Here is a 21,765-nt window from a genome sequence, read left to right as displayed (position 1 = left end):
ATGCAGCAACCCTTAATAGAAAGTTGTTTGCTGGAATGAAAGACCAGTTTTGACATTTTTTATGGTGGCAGATTGCAGAAGTTAAAACTGAAAAGCATCTGATTTTTTTTAAGGAAGCAATAAAAGTCACCAGAGGCATTGTAAATTTTCTTGGCATTTGAGCATTTTCCCAAGAAAATTAAATCTCATTCCAACCTATGCTGTTATTCAGTGAAGTGCTGAGTTACCTGTAACATCCTGGAGCAGTGCATTGGCACGTAAGGCACATCTGAAAGGTCCCAACATCTTGTCCTAAAGGATCACCATGGCTACAGAACTGGTACATATTGCTGTTCCTGGAATTGTTGCTCACATATCAGACTGAACTAATAGGAACACTTAATACACAGAAATCTGATAATAAACCCACAAGGTGGACCCTTTGTCTCAAGAATCACATCTAAAAGACCTTGAACGTTGCTCTCCATCTTTGTATCCAGGTAACAAACTACAAGTATTTGCATAATCCCTGTGATGAGCAACTGGTTACTGATGGTTTCTTCCCTCAGCACGTTGGCTCAGCCCAGGCTAGGACTTCATTTCAGGACAAAGTGCTTCCTTATATAGCCTGCTGTTGCTTAAAATCCCAGTTAGATTAAAATATTCTCCCACCCTGAGGACTGCCTCAGTCATTAGTCAGAAATGAGATTCACTTTCTTCCCACCAGAGCACTTATTGCCCGTGCCTGCTCTGGAGGCACTAATTATTGCCAGCAGTAAACAGGCAGCTCACGACTGCTCGCATCGTTAGCCAGCTTCTAAGGAGACCATCAGCACATCCCTGAGCACACTGTCCTTTGCTCCCTGCCTGGGCAATACTCACATCCTAATGTGAAGCCATCCCACTGTTTTTTTAATAATCTCATATTCCATAAAACATATAACTTGCTAATCATACAACACAGCACGTTGCTGGCTCTTCAGTGAGATGCAATGAAATGCAATGATAATCCAATCACTTTCAGTGTAACGGGTCCTTGGGTGACTGTATCCTGAGCTGCCTCTGCAGGCTACCACATCACTGAGCAAGGCAAAATAGACACAGCAAAACTCACTTTTTTTCATAGTGTATGCGAAACACAGGCAGATACTCAGATAAAAACACTTTCATCCCAAGCACCAAACTGCCTCAGTTCCACTTTTATTTGCATTTTCTAAGCATGGGTCATCAGACCCATGCTGCCTCAGACCACCCTGCCCTGGCCATGTGCAAGCACTGGTTCCTCTCACCTGAATTCCCACTGGCCTCCTCTCTGCCTCCACACACAGGAATGGTAGTGGTTGGCTTAAATCCAGCGTGATGGTTTTTGTCATAAGGATTATTTTTAATAACTCAGGATCATCTTTTTGGTTACACAAAAACACCTTAACTCTCAGGATACAGTTTGGTAACTTTAATGAGGCTTTGCAATTTACATTCAATGGGTATCAGTACACAAAATATAAGAAATCACATATACATATAAACTTTGCTCTGTTGTTTTACAAGCCAACCAGAGTGAACAACACAAGCTACATTTATTTATTCACACAACAAAATGGAACATTTTCAAGCTTCATTCACCAATCAAATATCTCAACAATTTATGGACCAACATTATTTTGCAGCTGCTAAAACAACACACTTCCATAGGGAACAAATAATTTATGTCAACAGATACACTGACATCACATTCTATGAAATGAAAAAGCCACACTAAGCACTGACTGAATGCTTCCAGATTTCAGCAGAACTCACATGAAGCAATAGTGCAGAACTTATACCAGCATCAAATCTGTCCACCATTTATCAGCCCTATGACTGAGAAAAAAAAAAAATCACATACAGAAATTCTTCAGGGTAAATAAAGCCACTTTAGTACAGGGTTACTTAACCCACTTATTTTTCAACCTTTTTAAAACAAAAAGGAAATAGCTTTAAAAAATTTTAAAAAAAGAAATATTTAAACCTATTGGGTTTTTATTTTCTGGCTTACAAACTATTCTCACATACAATATGAATTTGTACTTTGTGAATAGTTTTGGTCCCTCAGACTGTCTTCTTAGTGGATCTGTTTTTAACTACTTTGTTCAAATATACCAACACTTCACTAACGTAGTTATTTGAAGTTAAGTAGGTAAAAATAAGCCAGACCTATTGGCTTCTGAACAGCATACAGTCACAAAAACCAAAGCTTCTTTTAGCAGCATTAAAGGTGAAGGGCCTTCTGTGTGAAGCTGTCCTGAAAATTTTCTGGTACCTTCAACTTATTGAATGCTCTCAGCTCTTCAGACACAGACCCTGCAAAAACTGAGCATTCAGTTTGCTCTCACAAACTAAACCCTGCTCCCAAAGCAGTTCCCTGCAGAGGTGCTCATTTGGTCACACACATGTTCACGACACAAGTGTGACCTTTGACAAATGAAGCAGATGTACCACATGGGTATTTCAGTACATGCACCTGGGGAACGCTGCCAGAATCATCCTTCAGTTCAGGAGGGAAGGGGGAAAATTACTGTTTTCACAGATCAACCACTGCTTTATGCCTGTAAGTTTCAACAGAATTGCTGAAAGGACTAAAAGCTCACCAATACACCTCAAAACATAACTATAAGGAAGCTGAGATCATCTGCTTCTCTGTTCCCAAAGGGAACCTCAGGTTTTGTCAATGATTTCAAAGGAACACTAACACTGACGCAGAGTTCGCAGCTCTCCCAAAAATTCATGGAACACTAAATAATTACGAGATCAAGTCAATGAACCAAGCACAGTGGATCATTTAATAAACTGGGCACAAGCAACATGTCTTTTATACATACAATCGGTAAATTCAATGCCTAGAAGCACAGAATACCCTTATGGAAAGAATGCTTGACTTTACTCTAGAAAACAGTGACTCTGCAAAGGATTTGAGGGTATCTCTGGTAGAAAAAAATCTACCCCTTTTAAAAACCACCCTTTTAAAAAGCAGAGATCACTTCTGCACTTTTAAAAAGCCTGTTAAGGTGAAAGGTTTGGTGGGGAGTGTTACAAGGAGCCCTCTGCACTTTAGAATACATCCCTTCCAAATCATCTATATTTTTCCCTTCCACGTACTGAAGTGAATTAAAACATTCAAGGGCATCTTTTGGAGTAGCAATATCAAACTGGTAAGCAACAATAGCAAACCACTCACAATTTAAAACAAATGCCAAACCACTGAGCCTTGGAACTCATTTTAGGGTACTGCCCATGTAGGAGCGTTGCCTCCATCATCTCTTCATAGTTAAACTTTAGTTTAACTTTCAGTTAAACTTTACTGTCCCATGGAGCTGAGAGGCTGGAGGTTTATCTGTTTGGAACTTCCTGGTGACTCTGATATCGCTGCAACCTTCAGAGAATTCTTGATGGAGCTGAGCTCCCACATGTGTAAGTTCATGACGTGCACGCCGCAGCAGCCGCTGGTGATCTTGTAGAGGTTCCTGAGGACAGCCTTGCGGAGCAGGATGTACACCCAGGGGTCCAGGATCTGGTTCCACGTGGCCATGCGCAGGGCGAACAGGAGCGTCTCACACGTGTCCTCTGAGTGGCCTTCCCTAAGCCCAATCCTGGCCATGGCCACCTGACAAAGGGCAATAGTTTAGAATTATGCATCAAAAAACACACATTTAAACACACATTTAAATTACCTGAAAATCAAGTATTGTAAAACTGTACATTAAAAAACATACAAAGAGAGCATGTAAATGAGCAAAATTATTTCAGCATTGTCTCTAATCTTCACACCTTCACAGCATCAGTGCATCCCAAATTGTAACGTAAATACTTTCAGACATACAAGATTTATCATCCTAGAAATCCTCTAATGTTTTACAAAGGACATACACGTGCCTCTCCTGAATTACTTCTGCTGAACTGTAAGCAGAGGATGGCAACCAGCCAGGGAACACCCTCCAAAACAAGGGATTGATCTGAGCAACAATTAAAACCTAATCCAGAATTTGATCTAACAAAGCGTGCCAAGACTGTTCCAGAAATGGATTTTCTCAAGGACAGAATCCACTTGTAGGTCAGCACTTTTTTGTAACAGCTATTTATTTTTTCACATTTTCCTAATTAAAGGCTGCATAAGGAATACAGTACCTTGACTTCAACAAGAAGATTCACGTTTTTTACACTGCAGCAGAACACGATTTATTGACACCAGAGGATTTAGAGGTCTGTAGGAAAATATAAGCCATGGTGACAAAAGCCACTTGTCAGTGGAGACACAGGAGGTTTCATTCACCTCTGGAAATGCCACACATGGACAGACCTCCACCAGCAACAACACTACCAGAGCCAACAATTCCACATGGAGGAATTCCAGACCAGCTCAGCAGGGCAGCATCTGGTAGAGGATACCCAAGGGCCACATCAGCCCAGCAAGGTGTGGCTCTGGCCCCTGTTCTGCAGGGACACAGCCCTAGGGAAACTCAGGCCACTGGGACTCCTGCCCTGCAGATACCTCCTTTACAGGCTGGCTGCCACTGGGCGTTTGTAACCTGAGTTCCTGTGTGAGGAAAGCCTGATCTGCCAAGCCAGGAATCTGCCAGAAGATGGTAAATTATCTCTCCCTGTTAGTAATGTTAAAACCACACGAAGACTTTTTTGGTAGAACGATGAAACACTGTAAGGCTTTTTGTTCCAAAGCCTTTAAAGCACTGCAGTTATTTAACGAAGAAACAGGATATTTTACAACTGATGCTCTGAGTACATTAATTTATTGGGCAATGAGAAGTAGGGTCAGGCTGTCCATGCGCAGGGCTGTAGTTTCAAGAAGATGCATTGAAAAGAAACTCAACAGAAAAACTAAAAAAGAATAATGACTGAAGAGAGAAACCTAAAGTTCAACAAGCCAGCAAACCTATTGTACTTCTTTTTAAATGCTTCTCTCTATTTCCAGACCTATAGCTATATTTCCTATAGCTTGCAGGTCACCACATCTGAGTATAAGCTTGAATGGCACAAAGTGAACACATAAAAGGACACTCAGCTTGTTTGATGAGGCATTTGAGGGAGTGTTTCTGTATGGCTTCCATGGGAGCAGCAAAGGAAGCCCCCAGGAACATTGCTGGGGAAGCTGGTAGGACTGGCAGGAACACAGCTGGGAACTGGTGTGGGGAGGAGGAGGAATGTCTGAGCACCAAGCCAACACAAACACAAGCCAGTTCCCTGAATCTGCTTTTCACTCACAACCACTGGGCACATTCCTCTCTGACATCAGCAGCCCACCCAAACTTGAACAGCTCCTTTGGCTTCACATGGGATGTCTGTTCAGGACAGTCTACATTTTATTTATTAGAGGTCCAATACCACAAGGCAAACTCAGACAGAATACTCCTTGCTCTGCAAACAGGACTGGGCAGCAAATGACAGCTCAACAGAGCTCACAGACCAATGTCCTTATCCCATTCAGAATGTTTGACTTAATACAGACACACAAGCCACTAATCTGATGTATTTAAAAATTAATTTGTTGTTCTTCTCTCACATTCTCTGAAGTTAATAAATGCCAAATCCAATGCAATTTCATGTCCAGACAAAAAAGCACTAAATGTTGCTAATAAGGAAAAATAGCTCCATCCAGACTTTGTCAAACTTATTTTCTCACGTTACCTAGAACACTTGTGAGAAGTGTTTGCATTTAGAAGTAATTTGCATTTAGAAGTAATCACCTCTAAGTGAATCTGTTAATTTGCTGTTCAACATAAACAACTTCTGCTTTGATTATGGATTTGAATGAAGTAAATCAGGACAACAAGGAAAACTGATACCTAATCTATGGATTCTGACTTGCAGAAGCTTCATCCAGAACATTTCAGTTGCCTCTATATCAGACATACAAAAAATAATCCATCTAAATTCACACAGAGCAAGTAGACCTTATGTACACAGACACACATTTAAGCAACTCAGCTGTAGGCCCCTGGATTAGAAATAATAAGATAAAATCTAATTATCTACAGATTTTGTTTTATAAGATTTTCCTAACCATATTATTAACATTATTTGGGAGTATTATGCAGAAATTAAAAAATATGTTTTTCTTATATCTCTAAAACTAATATAAAAGTTTTTTGAAGTTCTGAGAGGCCAAGATTTCCATACAGAAATGGAATAAGACAGAGAATCTCACTGCAGCCCTGAGCACAAGCATTTTTATGCTTAAGCACTTGCGGCAGACAGGAGCACATGTTGCCATCACTTTGGGTATGAAGTGAGTTTCTCTCTCCTGCAAAGACACTGCCCAGTTCTGGGGGCTCATCACATCTTCTGAAAAATCATGTAAGAAAACTGCAAGCAACTGTGCAAAGAGGAGACTTTGTTCTGGAGCCTTTCTAAAATCATCTGTTGATTTCTAGAACAAGACTTGAACTTCAGCGGAAGAGGGGTGGAATGGAATGAAGTTCATATAAATTATTATTTCTCTCACATTTTCATAGTCTATTTATTTAAATTTAAATTCTTAAAATACTGTTCCAAAGTCAGTTTGAGACCATAGCTTATAAAAAGGATAATACACTACCAGCTGTTTAATTAAGGATTTCATTGAGGCAAAACACGCAGACAGTCTGGATTTTCTCCCTGGGTGTGAGAAATTTGTGTCTGAACCACTTGAAATGGTTCAAGACATCAGCTCAGAAATTGCCACCAGAACTTGGTGTAGTGCCAAGTGGACTTTTGAAAGTGGGATCACCTCCACAGGCACAAAAAGAACACTTCAACTATTCTTATTTGAGTATTAGAGGTCAATAATTGGTTCAAAGTCAGGGAACCAACTCAAACCCTTTTTTCCTTTCCCTGTAGGTCCACCAGGCTGGTATGACAAAGGAATTCTGTTCTCTGTAGGCAGCAGCACCCAAGAGGGGAAGAGGCAACACTATTGCATCATATCTAATCACCTTTGATCTCCACAAATGAAGTTAATATTCATGCAGATTCAGCAGCATGACTCAAAAAATTAATCCCCAGCTGGTAAATAATACACGTAACTCATGGCATTTTCTAACATATTTAGAAATGTAAGAATCTAAGTAGCACTCTGCTGATTTAGACACTGTTTATATGAAGACAGCTGTAGTATGTCTCCTTGGTTTGCAAAAAAAAAAATCACATGATGTAACTATGACAATTCAAACTTTCTTTATAAAAGGTAGTATAAAGGCATAACTTTAAAAGCATTTTTTTAAACCAAGGGGACCTGCCTGAAAGATATAAAATTACTTTGACTCATACCAACCCTTACTGGTTTAAGAAAGGATCTGAGAATTCAGCATTCCTAAAATTACAGAAAAAGAAATCAGATTTGTGTCAAGGAAGGACTTGACACAATACATTAAACTTCCACATACTTTTGGTCCAATCTTAAACTTCATTAAAACCAAAGCTCACTTTGCAAGATCCAGAAAGTCTGATGGAAAAATCTTTTAACATTTTGAAATTGTTGACTTCTTCAATTCTGCACCTAGCAGACAGCATCAGAGAATTACCATTTCCCTTAAGGACAAAGCTCAGGGCAATAAACAAAAAAAATTGCTCCAAGGCTTCACACCACTCTCCAAACATAAACAGCACTAATTTAATTTTCCTTCCAATTGGATCTACACAAGAACAACCAATAGGCTCAAAGGCTGTGCTGCTTAGTCACATTCCTGTTAGTTCTCAAGGACAGCCAGTCAAAACAAGCAGCTGACTTCAGAGCTAGTTAAGAAATAAGACAAAAATGAGACTTTGATGCATTTCACCTCACAGGCTCTAAATCCAGGTTCTATCCTTGACTTCAGGAAACTGGGTAAAACCCAGGCACCAAGAGATGACTGACATGGAAAGCAGAACAGACAAATATGGGAAGTTGTTGTCTTCTGCAACTCAGCCCTCAGACTCCCCTGTGGGAACCTTGCAGACCCTCCCAAGCCTCTTCCTTTGGCTTTCCTTACAAGCCATTCTGAGGATTTCCATTAATGGAAGGAAGTCCATGGATTTTTCAGTATTTGCAGAAGACTTCTATTTTGTCACTATTGTCTATGTCAAACCCCTGAGGTGCAAATCCCCTTCTTCTAAACCACAGAGGTTTCAAGGCAGAAATTTACTGATTATGTCCCAATCCACTGAAACAAAAAATATACACTTATTTTGAATTCCTAGAGTTTTTTGAACTTTTACTTTTCATTTTACAAAAGCAACTTCAGTCTAACAGGCAAGGGATCTTACAGGATGATATTTTGTAGTACTCTATAAACACAGACCGTAAGAAAATAAATTTGCAAAATAGTGTGAAAAAGAAATACAAATGCATATGTCTTCACATTTTATGTACCATTTTATATCTTCCAAGCAGAGCTGTTAAAAAATAAACACTGCCAGCAAATTGCCTGTACCATTGCTATATTGATCTTGCAGTATACAAGCCAAGCATTTGTTGCAACAAAGCTGAGTATGCTTCGTTTTATTTTTTTATGTGATTCTGCAAGTCAGTTTAAAAACAAGAGCTTCCAAGAACAATATGCAGTGCACCAGTTCTGCCATCAAAATATTAGTACACACACTGTTCTACTTATGCCACATAATGCTTTTTATGTTCTAGATCTGCATGTTTTCCCCCTAATGTTTTCCTTTCCCTTTCTAAAAGAAAAACATTAACTATATCTTCAACTTTTATATACCAGATGATCACTTAGCTTAGCAATTAAATTCTAACTGAGCATAGTGATTTTATTAAAAAATGCCAATTTAAAAAGGTATTGTAACAACAAAATATATGAGCCAGCTTTCCACCTCATTAGAGCCCAGAGGGTACTTTTAAGAGCATATGTAGTAATTCCTGATGTACAATTTGGCAGGATCAGCTCTTGAGAAGTAGCAGTAGAAAAAGGGAGTCTCTTTTTCTCTCATGTATATTTCTATGATAAAATAATAATGCCCCTGAAAATTAAGAGTGGATCCACTGGCTCACTATTTGCCCCCTTAAAAATGAACTGTATAAATATTTTGAAGGTATTGTTAAGCTACAGAGGTGTGAAAGAGGTGTGAAAAGTCCAAAAAGTATAGAGAAAATGGGAAATCACAAAAGTTTTCACAAAGCGAATAAAAACATGTTCTCATATTCCTTTCTCAGACACAGCTTAGTCTGTGACCAGGCAATTTCTCACTGAAGTTGACAGGAAAGAAATTATGAAGTAAGCCTCATAACCAGAGGGCAGGGGCAGGTCTGTGTGCATGAACTTGCAAACATTATGTGAAAGTGAAGTTTTTATTTTCCGCCAACTTTCCCCTTAGACACTACCTATTTTGCATCAGTTTTGCAAGAGGATAACTTCATGTTGGGCTTGAATAAAGTATTCGGGGTCATCTCTTTGTTTCTCCTAAATAATCCAAATATTTCTATCTTGGATTGACAATCCTCTATCTCCTTTGCCTGCCATCAAAGTAAGAAATACTTCAGTTCAACTAGCTAGCAATGTAATTACTCTCACAGCTTAATTGATAACTCATTTGAAAGGAAAGCATTGTTGGTATGGATAGAAAAGATTCTAGCATTGGAAACAGAAGATGACTCACTTCATAATGAAAAGACATTGCGTCCATACCAAAGTCAAATAAACAACCTGTTTCCTGAGCTACATGCTTTAAAGCTACAAGAAAGCCTGTTTCCACAGCTTGAGGAATGTGTTCCTGCCTAAAAACAAAGCCTATATCAAAAAATCTTTTGCACAAAAAAATATTATTTTACAGTTAGAATTAAAATATTCTTTACCCAGCAATGGCAGAGAAGCTTTACGTGACAATTTTAAGGGCCAGAAAACAAGAGTATGTCTAATATCAATTAAAAGGACCATCCTTACATATTTAGGAAGGCAAGATCTATAAGTATTTGGGATTTATTTATTCTTCCATTAATGTCAGTTGGATAAAGCTTCAAACCCTAGAAATGATCTATTAATTCTCTATTGTCGCTTTGCTTTTCCAGATTTTCACACTCATTTGGGAAAAAAAATCATATTTTAATGCTTAAATAAATATTGTAATTTGTTTAGGAGTGACAGAACTTCTCCCACTAATACCCTACAAATATCCCAAGGAAGAATCCCAAATAACACACGATACTGGGGAGGAAGAGAACTGTCTGAATGAATAAAAAAGTGACAATATACAGACAGCCTGGGGTAAGAGGAGCTGCAGAGATCCATAACCACAGAAACAGAACAGGCTGAAAAAGTTGGAAGAGACCTCTACAATCATCAAGTCCAACCACTACCCCAGCACCACCATGCCCACCCTGAAACCTTTTCCGTCTGCCCAGTACCACATCCACATGCCTTCTGAACACTTCTGGGGATGGTGATTCCAGCACTTCCCTGGGCAGCCTGTTCCAATGCCTCATCACCCTTTCAATGAAGAGATGTTTTCCTAATTTCTATTTAAACCTCCACTGGTCATCCTGTCCTTGGTGGAGATGGACTGGAGTCACAGTCACCCAATCACTTGGTACTACCTGATCTGCAGTGTTTGAAGGAGTCTGACTGGAGGCAAAAGAAGACACAATGCATTGCTTTCCTGTCATTCTTTTTAATTCACCTTTGTTAAAGTGACTTCTTCTGTGTATCACTGAAGGAGTAAACTAAGCAGCTATGATCAGAAATATCAAGATTAATGAATTAGCAATATATCTACCAAGTTTAAATATATCATTTGCAATTACCGTTCTCTTTTATGTTAGCAAATAAATTACAAGGGCCTATTGTGCTCATCCACCTTTCAGGAGGAGGATGGAAGAGAAAAATCAAGTCTCCATTTAAAAGCAATTTATTTCTCATTACTTCTTCAAATGCACATCTCTGGTAAAACGTGGATTCAATTTTACTTCCAATTCACTAATGAACTGTAAATCCTAAAACAAACTGCTACCACTTATTCCTTTCTGCTTCTCTTTCTCTCTTTCCATGCAGTGAAGCAGATGGGAATATAGCTGGTCCCATCCCTCCCAGCACAAGAGTCTTCCTCCCCTCATACTCATGTCCTGATGTCAGTCATCACCAGGTTACTTGAGCAGATTCACTACATCCTTTCCATCCTACCCCACTCCTGTAACTCTGGGAGCCCAAACCTCCTGAGGGGCAGCACACAGGTCCAGGACAGCAGGAGATGGTGCAGAACCTCCAAAGCATCTCCATTCATTCCACTATTCATCTATTTCACCTCACCCAATTTGAAAATGAATCCCTAAGAAAGAGGGAGCTCTGCTCCCTGAGCACTGCTGTTTCCAAAAGCACACCCACAGAAGCTGCGCTGGGTTCTGCACTGTGGGCGGCACACAGGGAACCTCCATCCTCAGGGAGCCTCAACCCCAACTGCAACTCAGCAATTCCTCTCAGACATGCACCAATCCTACAGCACCAGAGACACAAGTAACTTGTGCTAGAAAGCACCGTGCCACACTTCAGATTGTGAATTAACACCATAATAATTATAATCATAAACATTCTCTCACAGAATACATGAATGTGTATTACACCCTGATGTCTGTCATTAAAACTGGGGAGGATGAAGGACCTTCTGGAGTTTTTCCATGTGAGTGTATTACTCCCTGAGATTTTTCAGCAACAACTTTACCATTTAAAGTGTTTAGATAGTCAGGAAAGACAGCTTTCCTAAAATAACCATCCAAAAATGGTTATGCCATGTATGACATTTTCCAAAGATGGTTATGCAGCGTATGATATTTTCAAGTAAGAAATGCCTGAATAAGTGTAATATCTAGGAAACAGGAAGAATTCTCTTATCTCAAACAATGAAATGAATGTCAAACTGACTTACTTTTTAATATCAAACACAGAATCTAAAAACTTAACCAAGTGAAATAAACAAGGAAAGGTTATGAATGGCAAATCTATTTTGTTGAAGTTTTCAGAATTTGATTTCTTGAGATGGCAACTTCAAAATTGAAAAAAAATAAAACTAATCCACATTTTCTGTGAAAGTCACCGATACCTATTTGAAACAAAATATTGTGTTTCATAGCTTAATTGTGTATATAACATCCAAATTTAAAAATCAAGAAGCAATTATGAGAGAAAACCAGAGACTCATTATTCTGAAAATGCCGTTTTCTCACATGACTGGAAACCTGCCTTCCTTACTTTTTCTCTCCAAAACAAACAATCTTATTGTATTCTGATGGCACTGCATTAATAGAAAAGCCTTTACACAAAATTTCCCAAACAGCACAAGTAAACACAGATAACAAAAACTCTATTTATGCTTCCCCAGAAGCCTCTGGTAAAGGGTAATATGTCAATCTCAGCCCTCCTTCCTTCCCTGGTTCCTACCATTACTGCCCATTTCTTCTCCAGCACTTTCCTGTTGAGAGTACCTCAGCACCCTGACTTCTGTGAGGGGGAGGCAAACACTTGAATTACAAATATAGCCACAATTACTATAGACTTTCTAAGCACTCTGTGATGTGCTGGCCCATGCTTATAAACATTTTTGTTAAAATGATTCATGTTTCTCAGAAAGGAGAAGGCCAGTAAGATCTCTATGTACTGTAAAAAGATGACAATAGGAAGAGATCAATTTTGAACACCAAAATAGTACTTTTAAAATCTAAATTCAGTATCATTTTAGGTAGGTATAGTCTAAAATTAATGTCATTCCAGTTCTCATGTAACCATGCAACTAGTGGAATTAGGCAGCTGTGCCACTTAAGAAAACAAAATTAAAGAAAGTTCTTTACAATTAATACTAAGAACCTCCTACCCACAGGTTTCATAGAAACACATCTGAACAGTGGATTGGACTTTCAAACACATTGTATTAAACTTTGTTACTCTCTCTGCCAACGCATTCAAATTCTTTCCAGGAGTATTTTCCTGGAGAAAAACAACAGCACACTCAAAATTGTCTGAGCTGCTGAATAAACCTTATTCCATGGGAAACTAAGATGGAAAGAAACTTCTGTCTTGAGACTAACAAAAACTTCAATCAAAATGAGCGTTCTCTTTCCTCTTAACCTGTAAAATGAGTTATGTATTTCAAAATACCTTTTGGTCCATAATATCAGCAAAGACAGTAATCTTTCAGCAATTTAGCCTTGAGTTTTCAGACACTAGGAGAAGCAAGAACAGTAATTGAATTTGCAGAGTTAATGCATCTATTGAGAAACTCAGCAAGCAATCAAAGGACCATAATAGGAGTGGGAGCCCTTCCTCTAATTTGGCTCAAAAGGACAATCAAACTCGGGAATTCTTTTTTGGAGGAACTCAGGGAGCATTTTATTCATTCCAACTGGCATTCCTGATCTCCTCTGACACAGCAAGGTCTGGAAGAGAAGTAACTACCTACAGTCAACAACAGCTATCCCTGTATCAGTGCTGTGGGCAGAGGTAAGGAGGTGTGTCCAGCAGGCCTGCTGCTGGCAAAAAGCTTTTTTTCCTTTCCCCATTACACTGGTTCATGTATTAAAACCATTGTGACAGCAGTGGGCTCCTGACATGGGCCTGCACCCAGCCTCAGAGATGCACTGACAGCGCCCAAGAGCTCTCTGTCCCACGGGAGACCTGCCCTACCCCAGGCAGGTGAGAGCTGTTCCCACACCCCACATCAACCTCTTCTGCTGACAAGGCATCCTGTCTTTGTGTGGTGTCAGCAGACAAACCTTCTAGCAAGAACTCAATGGCAAAAGCCAGCACAAGCACAGTAATTATCACTGATTATCTTCTTTAAAATCTGAGCCCTGACAAGGACAGGTAAATGTCATTTTCCCCTCTGAAAGACTTGAAACGGCATTGAAAGCTGCAAGGTTAGCTGAACATATTTATGTATCTCCTCCTTCAGAAACACACCTGTGGAAACTGAAAGCCTAATTTATTCTTTTTCAAAATAAAAAAATCACTCTCCCTGTTGACAGTGCCTGTGCAGGCCCAACAAGCTCATGGTGGCTGCAGCTTTGACTAATAAATAGTAAGATAATAACACACTTCTGCAGAGCAGCCTCACATGAGAACTGAATCCTCACATGGATCTGCATCTTGGGACATCTCCCTGCTTCTCCTCAGCTGCACTTTGTGATTCTGAGAAATCATCAGTTGCAAGAGCACAAGGGATAAATTTTTTAGTAACTCTTAAGCTGTAGGGACAATACAACAGCAATGAAGGCATACAAACAGCATTAATAAAGCAACAAGCTCATATATATGATGTCCATTGCACATATAAGGCAGTGCAACAGAAATTAAACTGCCATCTTAATAAAGAAGACAAAAAACAAGAATGGAAGGAGAGACTTCAAGAGTAACACAGGTATGAACACCTGACAAAGTGCATACAAGGCTACACATGCAAAAACACTCAAATGAGATGTAGAGGATTGCCTTGTACATCCAACTACCTTATACTGTACACAAGGACGTGGCCCAGGAGTTACTTAGTGTAAAACCTGCAAAAAACCTGACCTCCTTCAGCAGATTCCAGCCCTGAGCCTGGCTCTGCACCCAAACAGCTGGTGGAGCAGCCAGGCTGGGATGGGGTAAGGGCATTCCAGGGAAAGCCTCCCTGTTAGTACATCAGCTTCTCACCAGCTCCAGAGCACACTGTCTGAAAGGACCACTCAGACCAGCTCCTGTAGCCTCTGAGTTGAAGTGATTCAATAAATCACAAGCTGAACACAGTCCACAAAATGCAGTCATCAAGCCCCACTGCATGAGACAGTCTGGGGACAAGAAAAAGAGCGAGTTCAGGGAGACATAATTAGCATAACAAATTGGAAAGAGAAGAGATTACATGGAAGGGGGCTGATAAAAATTAATCTCAGCAGTAAAAAAAGCAACTGAATAACAGTTGATTTATTCCTATGAACTAAACGGAGTTCTTTCCAATAAAAACAGGAATGGCTATTTCCAGCAATAGAGGGGAGGTAAAACTGGAATGAAATTAATCAGTTAACTGCATGGAAAACGATCTTAACAAGAATAATTTGAATGTAAAAGTATTTTTCTCAGGCTGTGTTTCACACATGAAAAAGATTAGAAATTTCTCCGTATCATAATTTGTTCCTGTAAATAAATTCACTCTGAAATAAATCTCTCCTGTCCGTAGGTACAGACAGTTCTCTTTGCTACTCCAAAAAAACAAATTTTATAATATGTTTATCCCTTGAGCCCTACAGAATACGACACAGGGATGTCAGAATTTGCTCATAAAAGCACAGCTCCAAACCACGCTGTTTCATGACACGCCAGACGTCAACTGACAGCCAAAAAACAGCTTTATATAACAATGTATTTCATCAGAGGCGTTGTCACCAAATCCTCCTGCCAGCTATCTGCTTTGGGAATCCAACCCCTAGGGACCAAATTCATCCAGCAAAATTGGCATACCCTTAGCAAATGGATGAAGAAAGCTGAGAAGTTGAAGTTAGTATCTTCAGAACATATTTACCTGGAATTACCCATCACAAAGCAAAATTATTTGGACTGTCAGGAAAAATGTGCCTCTGCAAACCACTGATTACATATATTATTATAAAACTCATGAATTTCACTTTTTGGGGTTTTTTTTGGTGAATTTTCTCCTGCTCTCAACTCCTCAAAAGGCATCATTGTTCCCCCATAAGGGAAGAAGAAGGGAGCACCTCTCATTCTCATCCTTCATTAAGGGAAGATTGTCTCACAGTGGCAGAAAATGTGAAAAAGCTGCTTCTGCTTATTTTTGAAAAACAGATGAGATGGAGCTTTGGGAAAGAAATCCAAAGGAAAAAAAAGAAATCAGAAGGAGGTCCCTGTCCAAGAGCCATGGGGAGAGCTCCTCATTGCCATGGCATGGGCTCTGCTTTTGAAAAACGCTCCATCCATATCTTCAGGAATCTTACGACAGAGGTGGTGATTGATAACAATACTATATATTATTATTTATAATATTAAGTGTTGGCTATATATACATTTACACACATATAGAAATAGGCATCGAAACAACTTCACTATCACTGAGCAGATGCAGAAGTCAAGTTCAGTTCCACACCAGACACCGTAAAGGACAATCCAGGGTCTTGTGACTCTAATGACATCTGAAAATGCTTTTATCACACGACAGTGACAATGTCTGAATATTAGCTCCACTTGGAAAAAAAATAAAATTAATTTAAAATCTAATAGTGAAGTAAATCTGCAGTTGAATTACAGCATTGGACAGACTCAATTATGGTAGCCTACACATATGTCAATGGACATACCAGACTAGATTGAAAACAGAAGGGAAATGAATAAATTGAACCCCCCAACACCAAATGAATCCAAACTCTTGTATCTGCAAACCACATGTGGTATAAAACGCATTGCCTTCCTCCACTTTCTCTTCCAGAAGTTTGTTTGGTTTCTAGTAACTTTGGTTTACTTTGAGGCAATTGACTCTCATGAAACATTTTGTTCTGTATACTCTTTGGGACAGAGAACATAGGTAGAATTCACAATTCAAATGCTAGACTTCAAATTCTGACTTTTAGATTTACCTTGGAGAAAAAAAAAATAAAGAAGCAAATCACAGAACAAGAATGTATTTACGTCCTCTTCCAGAGAATTTCACCTAAGAACACCTACTCATATTTATGTCAATAAATATTTATTTTAGTATATGCTGATTATATTATAGAATGTAAACCACTCTTTTCACAAATTAAAAGCCCTGAGACCTTTCAGATGTATCAGACAAGAAGGTTTGAATCAGCAGTTAATCATAAAGCATGTAACCTGAGAAACCCTGGATCACTTCAATGTAGCGCATGAGCAGTATGCTCCAGACAAAACTTTATTCTACTGCAGGCCAAAAAACTTGCTAAATTAACACCACACTTGTAATTCTGTTTGTATTCTGTTGCTATCAAAACAAGTAATGGGTAAATAAATCATCAAATTACAGCTACGAAAGGAAATACCCACAAAGGACCCTGTCCCATTTCATTTCCCACTGAAACTCTCTGGCTAAAACACTGACTGTTCATTTCCTTGAAACTTAGTTCCAAGAATCTAATCCCCCACTACATCTACTTCTGTTGGTTTTTAAACCCTTCCTTTCTAACCTAAATTTGTCCACATTGCAGAACTATTTTTCATAATGCCAGGCTGAGTTTGGCTCATCTCATTTCAAAAGAAATCCAAAGGCAAAGCATCACAAGCCCAGCAGGCACAAAAAGCACCAGCAGATTTGCCACCCAATGAATCAGAATTCCTTGTGGACCAAGTTCCCTCTTCAACACAGTCCCACAAAATACCAAGTCCAAAATTAAGCAAGAATTCATTCCCTGGCCTGCATCAGCTGATGCAAACACCAACTCCAAAAAGGGTCTGAAAAAAAAATTCCTGCTAGACCAGTAATTCATCTTCAACAACCACTTAGATTAAGTTAAATATTTTAACAAAAGTAGTGCTGTGATTTCATTAGATTGCCACAATTTCTAAAACTATAATCTTATATACATTTAATATAAATCATAATTAAAACTGAATGGCATAACAAAATCAACCATAGTAGTTGTAATTTAGTGTTCTTTAATGTGTTGAATAAATGAAGTGTCTCTTTTGAACTAAAAAAGTTTATAGCTCTTCTGACACCCAACGGTTTTGCAAAACCAAAGTAATCCCTGCTTTTAAGAATAATTAATTAATATTAAAATAAATGTCACCAGAGGATACTAATGCTGCTTTTTCATGGAAAGTGAAGTCATCCTATGAGATGCTAATTTTGAAAACCATTCTGTGGCATGCCCCAAACTTCAGATGGTGTCTGAAATAACTGTAAAGAAGTTCCCTACAAAACTTGCTCTGCTGCTCTGACAACTTTGTTTATGCTCCACACACCACAGCCACAACACTGACAGAAGCCAACATGAATTTAAACTATGCTGCAGAGCAAGACTAGAAAAATTCTCCATGATTTGAACAAAATTGAAAGAGTTTATTTCAGTGATTGCAGACATTCATACCTAGACTTCACCTTGAAGCCTGTGATACTGGATTAACTAAATGCTGCCTGCCACACACCAAACTGCTGCAGCCAGGCCAGTGCCATCTAATTTTTAATTAACTCAGGTAACTTCAGACTGTACCATAGGCAGTGAGCAGATGAAATATAGCCAGATCTGATACAGATCTCAGACTTAAATGTTAGTATTTGTTAGCTCAAACCAAAATTGCTCATTTATGTCACTGGAAAACTACAGGACCCTGCTTCTAGGGAAGAAATTAAGATTCCATGTTACTTGTGATTTAAACCCTCTAACCCTAGCAAAAAACCTAAATTTGTTCAGACAAGTTTGCTACACTAAAAGGAGACAAAGCTAACACCAGCTTTCTAATGCCATGATAGAGCTGGAGCTGTCAAATTCTTTCCCATATCACAATCGCACCTCCTCTGACCCTGCTCACTCACAGAGCAGGCATTACCAGCACTGCCCCTCTGGGAGTCTCAGCAGGGACAGTCCCATACCAGCTCTGCTGCTCATCTGTCCACATTACAAATCCAGCCTGCTTAGGTCTAAACCAAATGTTGATTTCAACCCACTGCCAACCACGGTTTTTCAATACGACCCTATTGATTGGGGTCTAAGCCCCTAACACCCTGAAAATTGAGGGGAGGGTTTTTAGGTTCTTAACTGTTATCTGCCCTAACAAAGTTCACAAGTAGCAGTAAACTGTTGAAATAACAGCAAACAGACTGCCATAAATAAAAAAATTATTTACACTGTACAGAGTAAAAAGACTTCCCAATCCTAGATTTCACTGAATTTTTGGAAGAGCTCAATATTTGTTCTGAATTATTCTAGCCATGATTCTTCTACCACCATCTGCTCCACAGCACTGGAAATGCAGTCGACACAATCACTGTATATTTAGTTTAGAATATTATTGATCAAAAGTGGAGAATAACTACCAGCTTTTTATAGATGCATAGGTACATACATTATGGGCAATATGCTATAAAACTAGTATCACTGAGTGGGTGGAGCTGTTATCACAACTTAAGTGCTTTAAAACCTAGAGACAAAAAAGTGTAACTTTTATACAGTGATGTGCATTAAACATTGGCAAATACATTATGCTCTTACCAGGAATGGGCTCCAGCAAATGCAAGAAACACACATTATAGCCAAGAGCTGAATGATCATTTCAAAATGATGCGATCTGCCTTGTCTTTGTTGACTTTTAAATTTGACTCTTAAGAGGGTAATTCCTGTGACAGCATTGCACAGGAATGAAATAGCAAGGGCCAGGAACCCAAGGCAAGAAAAAAGTAAGAGATAAAATCTGTCTTCCCAGTCCTCAACATGTTCTGTTTTATAGAAGCACCAGGTCCTCGATGCTTGAATTTGGTAGGCTCTAAACCTAAGAATAGGCAGCAAAGCTATAAGAACAGCAAACAGACATACCATAGTCAACATCATTTTCACATGTCTAGAAGTCATTTTTGTAGAGTGAAATATTGGCTTGGTGACTCCAATGCACCGTTCAACAGCCATCACACTGCCCAGGAAGAGTGGGCACAAACCAAAGAAAACCATGCAGATGCCAAAAACACTGCACAGAATGTTGGACTGGTTAAACCGAATCCAGTCTTTATCTGAGGCATACACAAAGACCGCAATGGCTCCATTGATCAGGTGGCCGAAGAGATCTGTGACAACCAAACCACTGGCAAGAAGCAAAAAGGAGGCTTTTGATTTCTGTCTGAATCTCTGGTATGCCTTCATGAGAATTACTATTGCAAGACTGTTGGACAAAATTCCCACTGTCATGAAGATTATTGAGAAGAAAACTGAAATCTTTTTCTCCGTGTGGCACGTCGTGTTTTTCAAGACTCCAAATCCAGCCAGCCCCGGTGATTTTGAACTGTTCATGGTTAGGAAAGGAGACACAGCCCTCAAAGCATTTCAGCAGTCTTGCAATCAAAAGGCATCTGCAATTATAAAAACAAATATACACAATGCTGTAAAAGGCATACCACTGTTCAAATGGCATTTGAAGCAGAAATTCCATAATATGAGTCTGCGGTACAAATCTAATTTTCCACTTTTCTGAGTGATATGATATGGCATCACATTTTAAGTTCATCACTCATATGGTAAAACAATTATCTGCATGCATTACACAATGCAAACGTAGCCTACAGGAAATTTAGAGTTTCTGCCTGCAAAATACATACAAAATAATGTATACAATATATCATGCTTATGTACACATAGTAAGATAAACAATACAAACAATTTGTTGGTTAAACTAAGCTAAACAAATGTTTTTGCAACAAACTCCAAGAATGACAGTATTTAACCAGCCCAACCACAGTTAAAAGTGAAATACTGAAACTGGAGCATTCTGAGATCATAATCATGCTCCATTTTTAAACATTTATTTTCAAAACAATGTCTTAGTACCTCTAAACAATTCTACTCCCACAAATTCATGTTTCAAAGCTTTAACCTAACCAGCACCGAAGCCTTCAAGTTCCCAGCGCCCTCGCTGAAGCACCAACTTGGTTTTTAGACGCACCGTAATTCAGAAACCAATTCTGAAAGTTACTTTACACTTTATCTCCCATCTCTACTCCAAGGACATTCCTAATACCAAAACCTCCCCAGGCAAGGGGAAAGAAGAAAAAAAAAGGAGAAAAAAAAAGCGGGCCTGTAGTACAAACTGCCGCTGAAGCCCCTCGGCTCCTGAGCTACATCGGGAACCGGGCACGCCGGACCAGGCAGCTCCGCCGCTCGGGAGCGCTCAGCGGAGCGCGGCCGGCGAACTCCTCCGACGGAGCGGGGCTCCGCACCCGCACCGCGGGCACACACCGGGGGCACGCACCGACGGGCACACAGCGGCAGACACACACCGCGGGCACGCACCGCGGGCACACACCGGCAGCAGCCCCGGTGCCAGAGCAGCGGCGCTCCCGCCCCCCGCCCCGTTCTCCCTTAAGCGCTGCCGCCGCCGGGGGCGGGGCGAGCCCGGCTCGCCGGGCACAAGTGCCACGGTGCCCGCCGGCCCGGGTCAGCCCCGCCGCGCCACCGCTCCTTCCCTACCCCGCTCTCGGTGTCCGTCCCGGCCCCGCCGCCGCTCACGTTCGCTTCTCCCCGCGGGGCCGGACAGAAGCGCAGCGCGGAGCTCCGCCGGCCGCCACCGCTGCCGAGCACCCTCCCGCCGGCGCCGCCCGCTCCCGCCCTCCCTCCGCCTCCCCTCCCGGCCGCCCTCCCCGCCCGCCGCCCCCGGGACGCGCTCCGGCTCCTGCCGGTGCCGCGGCGCTGCCCGCCGTGTGCCCGCCGGGGCCGCGGTTCCGACGCCCCGGGCACACGCACCTCGCTCCGCCGTCCCGGGAGGCGCAGCCCGCGGTGTCCCTGCGGCGGCGTCCCGGCAAGGAGAGCCGCGCTGCCGTGTCACATCGCAGCCACGGGCGACAGGGCCACCCCAGCCAGGCAGGGCGAGTTCCTGCCCGCCAGGCTGCGGCCACAGCCGCAGCACCTCATGGGGCAGCCAAGAGGCCACATCTGTCCTCAGGCACCGCTTCGCCTCTTCTTCACTTTCCGCACGCTGCTCCCCAACTGCGCCCTTCAGCAGCACGCAGGGAGCTCGGGAAGGGGCAGCCCCAGGAATACTGTCAGGGATGCGGCTGGGCACAGCCCTGGACACACGGCCCCTCGATCTCCCGGGCCAAGTAGAGCTAACAGTGTTCCTTGGACCATTTCTCTACTGGAGA

The 21,765-nt window shown here is 40.8% G+C and overlaps 1 protein-coding gene across 5 annotated transcripts; it reads right to left on the bottom strand.

Moving 5' to 3' along the window:
* Nucleotides 1-1,420: 1,420 nt before the first annotated feature.
* Nucleotides 1,421-21,453, bottom strand: PTGFR (prostaglandin F receptor). 5 transcript variants are annotated; one of them, XM_030953822.1, is made up of 3 exons: nt 21,368-21,453; nt 19,133-19,980; nt 1,421-3,619 (listed from the first exon to the last, which is right to left on the bottom strand). In XM_030953822.1, exons 2-3 carry the CDS (start codon nt 19,919-19,921, stop codon nt 3,314-3,316), a joined length of 1,095 nt encoding a protein of 364 aa, XP_030809682.1. In that variant the 5' UTR covers nt 19,922-19,980; nt 21,368-21,453; the 3' UTR covers nt 1,421-3,313. The 5 variants fall into 5 exon arrangements, with proteins under 5 accessions (XP_030809682.1, XP_030809679.1, XP_030809684.1 ...); XM_030953819.1 differs by lacking the exon at nt 21,368-21,453 and adding an exon at nt 21,095-21,214; XM_030953824.1 differs by lacking the exon at nt 21,368-21,453 and adding an exon at nt 21,095-21,214 and having other exon boundaries at nt 19,454-19,980.
* Between the last annotated feature and the right edge of the window lie 312 nt (nt 21,454-21,765).

This window comes from Camarhynchus parvulus, chromosome 8 (assembly GCF_901933205.1).
Source record: "Camarhynchus parvulus chromosome 8, STF_HiC, whole genome shotgun sequence".
In the NCBI taxonomy this organism is placed as follows: Eukaryota; Metazoa; Chordata; class Aves; order Passeriformes; family Thraupidae; genus Camarhynchus; species Camarhynchus parvulus.
The sequence above is the reverse complement of the archived record's forward strand: the minus strand, read 5'-3'. Positions and strand labels throughout refer to the sequence as shown.

Coding starts and splice junctions, on each gene's coding strand:
- PTGFR (XM_030953822.1), bottom strand. CDS start 19,921: ATGAACAGTTCAAAATCACCGGGGCTGGCTGGATTTGGAGTCTTGAAA. Junction 3,620..19,132: donor TTTGCTGGAGCCCATTCCTG/GTAAGAGCATAA, acceptor GCCCTTTGTCAG/GTGGCCATGGCCAGGATTGG.